This window comes from Aphis gossypii, chromosome 2 (genome assembly GCF_020184175.1).
Source record: "Aphis gossypii isolate Hap1 chromosome 2, ASM2018417v2, whole genome shotgun sequence".
NCBI lineage: Eukaryota > Metazoa > Arthropoda > Insecta > Hemiptera > Aphididae > Aphis > Aphis gossypii.
In genome coordinates this window covers 61476045-61491535 of record NC_065531.1, presented here as the reverse complement: position 1 = coordinate 61491535, position 15491 = coordinate 61476045, and the positions used below count along the sequence as shown (strand labels likewise).

The 15491-nt window shown below is 24.5% G+C and overlaps 1 protein-coding gene across 2 annotated transcripts in view; it reads left to right on the top strand.

The window, feature by feature from the left end:
• Nucleotides 1-15491, top strand: part of LOC114120375 (cytoplasmic polyadenylation element-binding protein 2) — a 164883-nt gene that overhangs the window by 55837 nt on the left and 93555 nt on the right. For both annotated transcript variants that reach the window (XM_050201545.1, XM_050201544.1), the window contains one exon: nucleotides 2354-2459. In XM_050201545.1, coding sequence (XP_050057502.1) covers nucleotides 2354-2459 — 106 coding nt within the window. The remainder of the gene's footprint in view (nucleotides 1-2353; nucleotides 2460-15491) is intronic.

The following is a 15491-nucleotide window of genomic DNA, read 5'->3' as shown; positions in this document are numbered from 1 at the left end:
CTATCGCCTTAATATTTACTACTTAGTATGTCTATAATTTTATAATTTTAATTCTATCGTCTATTATATATTGATGCCAATAAATCAGTTGAGCCATTTCATTTGAAATAATTGTAAAATGATAACAAAACTCAATTGATCAAATTTCATCCCAACTAGAGTTTAATAACTAATATATGAATTAAATTACATTTTTTAAATTAAATTCTAGTTATTTTTAAATTTGAATGAGTGACTTGATGACTTGACGAACTGACTACCTACATACGTATTACCATATATTTTAAGCTAATGAAGTAGTACTTAACCACTGCTATTTAGTTCAAATTAATATTCATTTATTTTTCCAAATTTTAGGTAACTATTTAACTATTATATACCTATAACTATTGTGATTTACTTTACAAAATTGTATTAAAAAAAAAAAAAAAAAAATTGAATGATACACAATTGTATTATCGTAAATAGCAGGCAATGTGAAAAGATCTGTGATAAAAGGTACCCATTAGCCATTAAGAAGAGTAAACTTATAAACTCTATACTAATGGACATCAGCAGCTAATGAATGGTGTATTTTCTATTTTCGTCAATTAATGCTTAACCTTATAGCGATGAAAACAAAAAATTGGATTTGTTGATGAAACTTTGTGCACCCTTCTCAAACTATTATGTTACAGTAAAAACAACAGGAATTTTGGTTTGGCACGGGATATTATTTATTTAGAACTTCCAGTCGTTTTTTAATGAAAATGTTATCAAACCCAAAAAATCATAAAAAAATTATATAATCCAATAATTATATATAACTAAAAACTATTATTATTATTAAATTATATTAATTCGAGTATCATAGTGTAGTGTATAATTAAAAAGGTTCAAATGATAATCAAAGTATAATGAAATTAAAATGTTTCTAACTGATCAAGTTTTAGTTCCCATTAAATATAATTTAATTTTAGCCTCATTTGTTATATATGCCTATATAGATGATTAAATATTATGTACTATGAGTTATACTCTAACGAAAACATGTTTTGTACTATATACATTATGTTTATATTTAAGTCGATAATATTATAATAATATTATATTTCAAATCGATATAATTAATAAATGAATACGAAAAGGTCAATAATTCTCTTTTGATAATATAAAATAAAAATTACTTCTAAGGATTTATATATATATATAACATATGAAGTCGAATTGAAAATTTAGTTGCAGTCTTTTTTTCTTAACCAATATTTTTTCCACCAAATCACTATACTGCCACAATGTATTATACATTTTTAAACTTTATTTTATGTGAATTATCCTTCTTTTTCTACTTAAATAATTGATACAACTTTAAATTAATCTCTATATAGAACAATGATTGTATATTATTTATTTAGACCAACAAGAGTTATTTTCACCATAGTTATACAGTATTTAGTAGTTGATATTTTTAGATATCAATTATTAAATATTAAGATTTGTTAAAATTTTACGTTTAATGACATGTCAAGATGACATGATGCAGAAATATGTATTAGGATTTAAGGAATCGATTACGTACCTCTTTTATTATTAATCAAACAAAAAACTATCTGTCACGTTATTACGTTTTTACATATTTTACGTATTTTTAATTATATTATTGATATGTATATATAAAAAAACAAACATCAATTCTAAATACAATGATATTGATACACATATCATTGTATATATTATTTATATTTATTATACTATGTATTTCATTTTTACGAAATCAATTAAAATTAATTATTATATTTAGCTATGTAACAAATGGAGTTGTATTGATATTTTAAATCTTAAAAACAAAAAATATAAATTATGATGTACAATAGAAGCTTTATAAAATAGCATTTGGGTTTCAATGGAAATTTAATTAACAATTTACAATTAAAGAGTTATTCAAAATTAAAATATTCATTACTCTTTATCATAATAAGTTTAATTATTCAGGTATAAAGTAACCTTTATATTTCAATACAAAATTGAAATTTTCATGAAGTAATTAGCTATTCTGTTATTCGTATTATATATAACATTATGTATAGAATTGTTTTTGTTTTTTCTCTTTCTCTTTCAAATTTAAAAACATGATTTATTCATTTGTTTATGTAAAAATATGTTTAGTTTAAGTATTTGTAAATTTTAAAATATACAGTTTAATTTACTGTATAGTTGTACCCCTTTTTTTAAGTATAAAAATGTACAATATTGCTTGTCAGATATATTTGTATATTTTAGAATAAGTTGCAAATGAATTTACCTAAAATTTAAAAAATTATTTGTCCTCTAATATATCTTAGTATTTGAATTTCATGAATTTTACATGTTTCAGGAACGTTGCGGAAACGGTACTGGACCTTTGGACAACATGCGTAATCTTGAACACTATTTAAACGATATTATGCGTTCTGGTACGGAAAATCCTGAACACGTAAAAGGTAAGGTTACTACACATAATTTATATCATAATATTGGAAATACTATTATTAGATAATAAAATTAAATTTAAAGAAAATATTAGCAAATGAGTTAATAACGTTACCAAAAATCTATATAAATGTATAATATATTTATATATTTTGTTAATTTAAACAAGCGTGTTTGTACACACATTTTTATCGTGATATTTACACCTTTTCTTTGTATTATCACGAGTACAATATTTTGTTTTGCTATCGATTTATGTTTTGTTACTCGTAAGAAATATAATGGTAAATGAAACTAAAGTATATATTGATTATATCATTAGTCTATTTGAAACGTGATTTTTCATGGCGTTATTTTTCCATCATAAATATAACAGTTTTGTATGAATGTATAATGCGCACAACGTGTCGAAACCATTATATAATACACAATTACGAATAGATATATAATATGTAGTATATATCGTTTTCTATTTCCTTTTCGTGTTTTTCCCATTCATTCTGAGCTCACGCAGTTTTCTATCAATGCTCTATCTATCCATCCTTTCATTTATCTATCTAATGTATGTGTATGTGTGTCCGTGTGTGTGTGTGTGTTCGATATTGGCGAAAATCCAATAATGCCAACAGGAAAGACACGGGGTGGTAATGTAGAACCTATAACGGAATTGGGTCCAAAGGTGGTTGGTTAAATCCCCCTTCACCTGTCCATCCCGTTCACTTATACACCCGCGCATGGTTGACATTAATAACGGCTCGTCGAAACCGCCAATAAGGACGGTGGCAGGAGGGGGGATTTAGCACAATAGTGCTTTACACACACACACACATATACATAGACCACTGTAAACGCGTCACGATCGAATCCCCAAACGGAACTTCGTCCTAGCTGTTATGGTCCTTTTCTATCTGGCATCCCCACTCCGCGCGCATACCCTTTGCTTGTTCCGTGTGCGTTTTTCCCGTACACCTTTACCGTGTTCGCCAGCAATGTAGAATGCCAGCTGCCAGTAATTAATAACCTGTCTAAACGTCTATTAGTTCTGGAACAATAAACGTTAAATTTAATGTTTCCCAGAATGATTTGAATAATGGTTGATGCCGTCGTTGTCGACGTATAATCGTCTACTGTATGCTGTTTTTCAACTCCACCGTGTATTGTATCGATCATACACATTTTTAACCTTGTTGCATAATGTATTATTTATAATAATACGAATTTTCAATTGATTCTATTTTTCCAACAATAATGAAATCATGTCTACAAGGTCTTATTATGTTGTAATATACTTACAAGTATACGCGTGTACTGTACTTATATTTAATCGCAGTAGGTATACATTTATATAAAGTACTTATCTTTATAAATATGGTAAATAGTTTAACAAACCTCATTTAAAAAAACCGTTTGGCTATAGTCTTTTTTATCCTTTTGTATTTTTTTCTTAACCTCCAACAGATTTAAAGGTTGGATTTATATTCCAACAAAAAAAAAAAAACAAAAATACGAACAAATTAACACTTTTAAAATAAAATTTTAGTTAATCATGAATTTAATACAATTTGTACAATGTTAGGTTTGAATAAACACTTAATTCATATTTTTTCTGCTTTGAATCCTATGACTTGTAGCCTAGGTTTGTTAGTACTGAAATAAACTGAAATTTATAATTTTATTAAAAACAATTTTTTTTTTGTTTATAAATCTTATAAATAATATGATATTTAACTCAGATTCATACTTGTTTATGTTTATAAAAATTGAACTTATTATTATTGACATTTATTTAATGTTGACTATATCAGTCGCCCGCAAAATAAGGGCATATTTTTTTCTCAATCTAATTTAATTAAGTAAATCATTTATAATTATTATTATTATGTTTTTTAATATCTCTGAAATATAAAATTAATATTTATCATTCTTTTTCACTTGACTCATTTGATATTTGATCTTTATTTTTATTAATAAAAATGGTTTGAATAATAATTTATTAATAATTGATCAATATTAACATTGATGTATTTAATTTTTTTATGTACATTAAATGTAATATAAAATATAAGATAGGTTCATTGTATTTTTTCGGTGGTATATTATGTTGTATATGATTGTTTTGAATTTTTAAATGAACCACAAAATTTAATAATTATTTCGAATACTATTGTTTGTCATGGTTTATTTATATGGTGTGTAAGTTTAATATTTGAGTTAGATTCTTGGAAGTAAACTGAATTATTCTAACTAAAAGCAGCTGTGTTGCGTCGTCGCCTGATTAGTACTAGTTTTCCCAGAGGACGTTGTGTAGGACAATATCCAAACTGACAGAATACTACTGCTATTATTTTATCCTCTCTCAATGCTTACATTACTTAGTATCTACTTGATTTTAATAGCAATGACATAAAGAACATTTTAAGATGTGTTTGAAACCCGTATTTTAAACAAAATAAATTAGTATTGCTAACACTTCATTATTTTCGAATAATATATACGAGTACGTTTAAATATATAACTTATAACTGTACGTATATTTTTATAAAAATACATAATTTCATCCCACTTTATAAACTCATTAATTAAACAATTTTAATTATTCTTTCAATTATATATAATATTTACAATACATCATTTAGCAATTATGAGAATATTGATCGTTAGTTTATATACATACACACACACACACACACACACACACACACACACACACACACACACACACACACACACACACACACACACACACACACACATATATATATATATATATATATATGTATATGTATATATGTATATAATTATCATCAAATTGACGGTTCGTAATAACAATGTATAATAATAATAGTTAAAAAAAATGTATGACAACTTTGGCGTTACAGATTAAAATGTTTATTATAGTGAGTGAACTTAGATGTGGGTTGTTCATTTATGCAAAATATAAAACATTCAAATGATCAGTAACATAGTACTAAATACACTGGTAATATGTATGCCTTAATCAAAGTTTCATAAAAATAAAAAGATGATTACACATTATTATTTTGGGGTCGATGCATAATAAATAAATAAAATAGGTCCTTATAGTAATAAACAACGCATATTAATTTTAATATTTAGTTTAGTCTGGCTGAATACTAGGCTCAAAAATATTGTATAATCGTAATAATTTACTGCGTACATTGCTGACACTACTAAACTTTTTTTAGATTTTTATAACACGGCGTTTTAAATATGCAATTTAGGTACATTGCTGTCTCGTGCCTGTTTTAAGTTATATCATAATGTTACACTTAGAGTTTTTTATGCACTTAATAATTCAATATTGATTTTATAAATATGTATTTAAATAAGTTAAGTACGATATAGCTATATTCAGCTATTATCATTATTATTTTTGTATATTTTTCTTGAAATAGTATTAATTGCGTATCCCTGTCTAATAACTTTCAAATGATTATTGAAGTGTAAACTGTGAACGATTTTAATTTTTGTAATTATAAGCATAAACATAACACTTAATTATTGAATTTATATTAATTTTTTTTTCTATTCATAGAAATAAATTTAATTTAATTTTAATATTATGATACGTAATGTTTAACTTAAAAACAATATTTTTTACCGAAATAAGTTTTTTTTGATTATTTTTATTTCTAGCGATTTAGATCTATATATTGTTTCTAATCATTGTTATTTTTTGTGATTCATAATGTTATTTGACAGTAAAATAATAGTCTTCATTTAAACATGATAAATTCTATTAAGTCACATCATAAATTCATAACCTGAATTTTTCCGAGCATTACTACAACCATATTTTAGTTTTATGTCTTCATTTCATAATCAGACTATTATCTATATAACATTTTTTTTTTTTTATACATTTTTTCTTAAAAATTATTTGTGTATCATACCACCTGTCGTTCAGATTTTTTCCGCAATTATACGCCATAAGAGCTAGAAATATTTTCTTCTCTGCACTTTCCACAAAAATGAATTGTAAAGAAAATGAAACAAGGGTAACCCCTCGACCTGGATGTACAAAAGAGTCGTCGCAACAATAAAGACAAAAAAATAATAATAAAATAGTATAAGAGAAATGGTAGAAATTATTATAGTGAGAGGGTTTTTTTTTGAAACAATGAAATTGTAGAGGGTTGTAACGCTTACTAGAGAAATACAACAGTTGAAAAGTTATGTGATCAAAAAAAAAAAAAAAAAGCAGTCTGTATTCATTGATTCAATAGACGGCTTATGAAGTTTAAATAACTACAATTACCTACACTTACAAATGTTCCATGTTAGCTTAATAACAAAAAATAAAAAATATTAATAAAACAAACCCTGTACCTATATGACTACCGTGATTTACAAATTTCAATATTATACATTTTCAAGTGTGAATCAGTTTTTATTGAATTCAGACAGTAAAATATAAATATAAATTTAATTTATCAAATAAAATTATTGAGCCTTTGATAAATTCAATGAATAGTTTTTTAATAGTTTAATAGCATAATGATATGTCTTTGACTGTATAATTAATACAATTAAAATTAGAAGTAAATATAAATTGTTAAGTGAATTTGTTATTGAATTTGTTATGAGTAACTCATAATATGCCGAGATTATGTTAGAATGGAATGAAGAAGATGTGAATATACCCGTATCTCTGCGATATTCTACCCTAGCTGAGTATTTTTTCATTGTATTTAATATTAAATTTTGTTTTTAGATGAAATATTTTATGTATGTATTTATTTAATTTTTTTATACTTATATATATCGTTTTCGATTTGTTTACCCGTTTTTAGTGACGTCACAATCATGTAATGACAGTCGAGGTTTTTTTTATTTCCAGCTCTCCACAAGATATTTATCATAAGGTTTTGGTCTGTACGCTTTCAGAATTTGTGGCTGGTGGATGAGGGGGACATTTGGTAATTTATGTCGGGTCTAATAGTGTGGAATATGTATGAGAGGAGGGCGACAAGGACAAATGCTTTTCCCGGGCGCCCACCCCTCGGTCTGATTTTATGTGCGAATAGTTTGACCCGGATTCGAAGACCAAAACCTGCCTCCACCTCCTTTCTTTTTCATTCATCAGTGTCACACGATGACAGGTTTAACTTTTCTCTTGTTTTTGAACGTGGTTTACTATTATTAGCTCAAACGTATATTCGCGTGTTTTACCAGGCGTTACTGTTTAGGCAATTGTGGTACATAGAAGTCTCGAATATAATTCGTTCAATATTGTATGTGCCTGGAAAGAATATAATAAAAAAAATAGATTTCCTGTAGTAATAAACAATGATAAAATAGTCAATAATGAGAATAGATAACTAAAATTTTATCTATAGGAGATGTATCTAATTAAATATGGCATTATCTAGATACAAATTAAGATAAATACTTTTTGATTTATCTAGATATTATTATAATAGTTCAATTACTCATTTTTTTTATTAAATTTAAATTTTTGGGTAAAATATAAATTAGTCATTTTGATATTTTATTTACATTTAAAAATATAATTGTATGTTAACGTGTTTCAATGCATTGCATTATTTAGACGTTAATACACAATTTTTGTTTTTTCCATTTAATTGTTATTTTATTAAGAATATCTGATTATACCTTAGAAAGTCATTAACAGAAAGCAATTTAATTATTTACACTATTATCATTATTGCATTTTAAAACGCTACACTAACATTTGATTTGTTAAATTTAATCGATGTACCTATGAAGTAAAAAAAACTTAAATTTATTAACCATGATCTGTCGTGTGAAATACTCGTGTGTAGTTAGCAGATCAGCTCTAAATCTCTCATAATTCTTGACATAATATATTGTCATGCATTTATACATATATATTACGTTATTGGACTACTTAAGAAGTCGGTTGACTTATTGAATGCATGATATATGCCGTGTCATAATAAATTACATATTGTATGATATTTTATCGAAATCGTTTTGTATTAAATATATAATATGTATATAAAGATTGGCTATCCTTGATAATTTAATTGTTTCAAGCTTCTCACGAGTTAAATAAATCAAATTTCTTGCTAAATGTAATACCATTATATTAAAAATCCTTTAAAAAATTATAAATTGGTCTTGCAAATGAATTAATTATAATAAAAAATGGATTTTTAATAATAACAATTAATATTTATCTCTGTACCCATAATTTATTTATGTCTGGATTCAAATATCTCGGGAATGTTGTGTATATAATGTAGACGATTAGTTGAAAACTGAAAATAACTGTATATTAATGAATTGTTATAGTATGAATAACAATTTTACTGAATTATTCTAAAAATTAAAATTACATTTTAGCATATAGTATGTTTATCTAGTTATTTAGTTAAAAAATATAGATCACTGTTATCTTAAAATCTACATAATTATGTAATAAAAATTTGGATGGTGGGTTTTTGAAATAGCTCTAATCCAAATTATTCATTTATATTATGTTCAAACATTCTTCAATGATAATTCTAGACTTTCACTTCTTCAAAAATCCTACAAAAATCATGTAGAAAATCTAATTTAATCTTCAATACTCAATATTAAATGTAAAGTTCTCTTGAAAACTATTCAAGTAGATTTAATCCTATTTTATATTTAACTTATGACAGCGTTAATAAATTAAACATTGAAAATTTTATCATCTTCATTATTATATAATGCTTCACGTTAAATCCATGTATATTTTGCGCTAATACTCTTATTATTATATAATTAGCAGAAAAAAATTGTGTAAACTAAAGTTTAATGAATTGTAATAATAAATAGATAATAATTCATGATGATGTTAAGTATTCAAATTATGTTATAAACCTAAAATAAAATGGATGTATAATATGTAATATGTGCATTGTGCATATTGTTGGTTGTAGTTTAAATTTATTATATAGGTACCTACATTAAATAATAAATATTAGTATAATATTTTAATAACTATTCCTTTAATTAAGATTTAAGATATACAAATGGAAATATAATTTAATCACATCCAAAAACGCTACGTTGTTAATAATAATAAAATCATTATATAATATATAAACATACTTTTATTTTAAAGAAGTATTCAAATAAATATATTTTGATACTTAGGAAATTAACTTAATTTTAGTTTTAATATAATATATTAGATAAATATAGTCTAATAATTAAAACGATTTTATTAAGTCAACCATAATATATATATACATAATGTAATATATACTTGTTAATTGGTCTTATAATATATATATCCAACTTATAATATATATATTAACTAAATATATACTCTTAACTCACTTATATGTTGTTAAAAGCTAACCAAATTGAAATCTCATTTTTTAAAATATTCTGTTTTTTCGATATAAATATTTGTCAATATGAAATATTGTAAATATTGTTCGTTTCGCATAAAACCACAGAAAGAAAAAATGTGTGAATAATAATACATACGCCATATTTATTTGAAGTGATATAATATAAAATTGAGTCGTGAAAGAATAAATGTTGTAGTGGAGAATTTTATCCGGGCTGTAAATATTTTTGTCGTGCCCTGGGGAATTATTTCTATATTTCTACCTTCCTTCTGTACATTTATGTCTGGTTTTTTATCTTTCAAATAATGAAGAACCATCTTGATTTACAATCGGCACGATTATGGTGGTGTCGTGTTTAACTTAAAACAATTATTTAAATCCTCAACAGGCCATGTTCCGTGACGATATTTTCAAGTCGTAATAATTATATTATTCTTGCGTTTCCGTCGATTTAGCCACACCGAATGACACTTAAATCGGTTACTCCTATTATAAAATAACCCAATAAACTAAAACTATGAGCCATCATCGTACCTCACTGGCCGTCGCTTTTAGATCTCATGGCGTACAAATCCTGTCCGGGCTTCTCATAATCGTTAAACCCAGCACGTCCTGTTTTAGCTGGATAATGAATAACAAGTGGAATTACGTTTAAAATTACCTTTGGAAAATGCAAATCGTACTTTCGGGACTTAAAACTGCCTTATTGGTATACACAAACATAATTATATTATGTATATGCGCTTAACAAATGACCGAGTACGATATTTTATTGTTGATTTTTCTGAAAACCGTAAAATAAATCGTTGTATAATATTTCAATTCGAATATATCATTTTACATTTAATAAATTATTGTGTATAGACGAGTAGTTATGTTATTTACTCCAATGCGTACAACATCAAACATTGATTGTTAGGATATTTAATTTAGATCAGATCTCTTAGAATAGTTGTTGTTTACAGTAAATTGCATTATTCATTATAATTTTAAATTGAAATAGTATATTCGTATTCAATGAGCATTTTATTTGGAGTTCAATAGAACTACAATAACATAAGTATTTTTTTTTTTTTATTGAATAAAACGATTATTTTACAAATTAAAAATCGTATCGTGCATTGTGCATAGCAAACAACAAAATCTATCTATTTATTTTGTTCAATATTAATTATTCTTCATATCTATACCTATTTGTTGTTTTTATTGTAAATAAATTTACTAAATTAAATTTATTAATAGATTTAATTCACCCCAAATCACCTCAAATAAATATAATGGAGTACATCTCATAAAATCTTATTTTATTTTTTTCTAAAAACTGTAAGATTTTTTTAAATTCTAAATTTATCCAATATTTCACGTACATCATTTATTATCAGGATTTCAAATGTTACAATTATATTTTGAAATCGTTACTCATAAAGTCATAACTTTTGTTTTACGAGCACTTAGAGTTTTCAGCTAACCAAGTTTCCATTAAATATCGTTTTACTACTTTGGTTATCCTATAATGGCTATCATTAATTTTGAAATTAAAATAATAATGCAACACTGGTTAGCGCCTGGATGAGTAAACCGAGACAAGTACCCAATATCAAAATTCCCGTATTTATACCGTTCATATACTTTATTTGTTTTGTATTTCCTTTAATTTGTTACCATATACATATTTACTCTATACATTATGAACAAAAAGTATAATTTAACTTCAAATTGGTTTGTTTAATATCATTACTAAAATATTGTTGTGTTTAATAATACATTATATTTTAACCCGATTTTTTAAAATAACATTCGCATGATATGATGTAAAAATTATATAACAACAATATTATTCGTACAAATTAATGTGTTTTTACATTGTACTCACTGATGTGTGCGAATCAGCAGATGTAGCGTACCTACCTCGTATTCGGGTCACTGGCCATTGATTTTGTATGTAAACCGTTAAGCCTGCAGATCCCGTCAGCCCCTTTCTGGCTGATGCAAAACGGTTTGTCTACGTAATTGTGCCACCAGGTTGTCACAGATTTAGTGGACACAGGATTTTATTGGCCATTCAAAATTATTAGTGTCACTTTAGTTAATTTTGAGTTTGATATGTTTAGCTGATGTATCAAATTAAATTCGCATCATTATTAACGATATACTGATCAAGTTTATTGTTTGATAAAAACAATCCAATTGAACACTTACCTATTTTTATATATATTATGCTACCCTTTAATATCAAAATATTATAATTTTTAATGTATTTGACTTTGATTTTAACATCATTATTTTATGGTTTATTCTTTGTTATCACAATTGGTATAATTTAATAGCTTTTTATTCAATTTGACAAGTTTTTAATAATTATTATTTTCAATCAAAGTGAAATAAAAAAATAAATAAAAAACCAAAACCGTTTGTTTCATTATTAATTACAAATATTTATTTGTGCCAATTTAATATTATTTTTGAAGTAATGTTATATAAACCCAACATTAAGCACAGTTGATAATTAATTTAAGGCGTTCTAACTTCTATTCATATTATTTGTATTATATTTACATTATTATTTTTGTTAATTGAAAATTGTAAAAAACAAAAAAAAAATAAAATACAAACTTGTAATCGTTATATGGTTTTATTAAATTAAATTAATGTGAAAAAGTTTCATTGATGTTTAAAGATGAAATCTTTGTACAACTTAGAACAAAGTGAATTCTTAAAAGTTCTAGTAGATACCTATAGTTATATTAGAATTTTAAACATAGATTTTAACTTTTTTTATATTAGTAAGAAAATGATATTCTGGTTCGATTTATTATTATTTAGATGTAAATTTGTATGTATATCTGCTGTGTTTTATGTGTGTATTATGTTTTCATAAGAAATGAAAGAAAAATAAATTAAATTTTTAATTTTATTTTGATAATGTTACTATTCCTACGAACAACTATATTGTTAGAAAAAATATCTCATTATTATGATCAGGTAAACGTAGTTATTTTATTTTTCTTGTCATGTTTCTTGTTTAAGAATGATATATATTTTTATTAATTTGAATTTTTTAAATGTAACAATAGACGGCTTATTAGAAACAAACTAAACCATGTAGAAATTCTCTGTGATCAACATAACCACTATGTATAAAAAACATTTAGATTCATTTTTAAGGAATAAATATGCTGAATAAATAAAAACAAAGATCCACACAAATTTATGTTATTTCAAATTGTTTCTTTTCATTGTATTAAAATTATATTGATTAAATTAAAATGACCACTATAACCCGTAGATTGTAGATAATAATAATTATTATCACTTGTCATTTTTAATTATATTTTATGAAATGTGTTTTGAATATATTACATTTTATAGTGAATGTTATAATTATTTATTATCACTAATAAATTGGTTACACAATAGGCAAATAATCATTGTTCAACTATTTATGATTGTGTATGTTTATAATATATACTTATGCATCTTAATATTTTAATTAAGTTACTTGTTATTTTACTAGTTTTTCATCTTATTATTAACTTGTTTTTTCATTAGATTTTTAGATTTTTATCTATCACCAGCTATGCACCATAATATCTTAAAACTTAAATCAAATATTTGAATTCTTTAATACTTATCAATTATCATTGGTCTATATCTATTACTATTAATAATTATTAATAGATTCGAAAAAAAGGAAGATGTTTTTATAAGTATAATTAAGTATAGTTAAAGTAAGTAAAGTAATTCCGTAACATAATAACTATAAAATATTATTTTATTTTATACAACGCAAATTTTATATGCAAATATAAATTTTAGTATTATAAATATAATAGATATAGACCAATGATAATTGATAAGCATTTATGAATTCAAATATTTGATTTAAGGTTTAAGATTTTATGATTTTCTTTGTCTCTTTTGCATTTTACTATTGTCCTAGCTTTAACAATAAACAAAGTATTTTTTTCAACGTTTGTTATATGGTGCTATAAATTAATAACCATGAAAAATTAAAAAAGTTAAGACTAAATTGATACACCGGATAGTATAGTGTTATATATTAAAGACTTCTGAAAATTAACTAGTATAAACAAAGTTTAAAATGTTCAATAGAAATCTGATGCATTTTTTATATTTTCTAACATTGTTAATCATCCTATATTACTAATTTTATGTTTACAACGTTTTTGTTTTACTCTATAGAAATAGTAGATTCTCTATTTATTTATTTTGTTTCTCAATGAAATTTATATTTTGAGACAACGCTAAGTTTTTGCTATGTAAATTGAAACCACTGCATACCCAAATACTGACTTTGCTCGGTAATCCTGGTTTCCGGTACGTACTCACTTCAACTTTATTAGCTTCTCAGGATTAGACCTTCTTATTTCTCCATCTCTCTCGTATTATTCTTCCTCCATTCTACCACCCTACGTAATTCACGTTCTAACTTTCTTCCTCTCGACTGGGTACTTTGGGGTTCGAATAATAATTGTTTTATAGCTTTAGTATTGTCCTCACACCTTATGGTATGTATTCGTTTTAGGATTATTATTCTATTCGATTAATATTGTATACAATTAATTGAGAACCAAAAATGCGTTTTAGTTAACAAAGTGTTATTTTCTGTTAGTTGGAGCTATCTCATTGTTTATCGAGAAAACTAGGTTGTATACATAATTATACCGAACAAAGTACTTATTACTTAGAACTATTTTGAGTGAGTATTGTGGTTGCAACCACTATAGAAATAAGCAAATACGTTAAGCTTAAGTAGAGAAACAAGCTGTTTCTTTACATTAAAATTTAGTCAGTATTTCCTAGAATATTGCAATATTCCATCTTGCACTATATTGTATCAGTTTTAAAGTTCAAAAAAGGATTTAAAAGTAATTTTTAAGTTAATTAGAATTGAACTTGAACATAATTAAGTTATTAAAACAACTATTATAATATTTATAACAGAAAGTTACATATATTTTATCTATGGAAATACCAGTAAAATTTAATGATTCGTTGAAGTTGTCAGGTCAGAGATAGAATTATGTTCTAAAACCTATTATCTTATTATTGTATTAATTTTGATGGTTTTTGGTAAACAATATATATTGTCTATTGTCTTAATCTTCAGTTATAATGTTTATAGTTATAATTACAGTATTAGCACGCTCTTATTAATTATAAAAGTGTTTAGTGTTGTATGAAAAAAAAATGTATTTATTAACTAAATAATTATTCAATTTTATTAATTATCTTGTTTTGTGAATTAAATATTTATGTACAAAATATGTAAGAATAAAGGAAATTAGTACTATAGTTACCTAAGTAAATATACAGTTATAATAATAACTTGAAATTAGAAAATTAAAAATTAATTAAAACGAAAAACAATTATGAAAGAATGAACACTGTTAAAAAATATTAATTTAGTTTTAAGAATAAGTTTAGATTAGATTATAACTTATAAATAGTAAACAGTTTATAATTTGTATATAGTTGATTAAGATTTTATTTTAAAGGATAATTAATAATATGACCAAAGACATGATAATTTATATATTTTTAAAGATTATGAAACGTTTAATGACAATAATCACAATTTAACTTTTAATACCTAGTTAAAATTATTCATATATTTGTTGAAATTAAAATGTTATTTATTTTATTAAATTATACTGTAAGGTTAGATAATTTTACTTCTGTGTAATA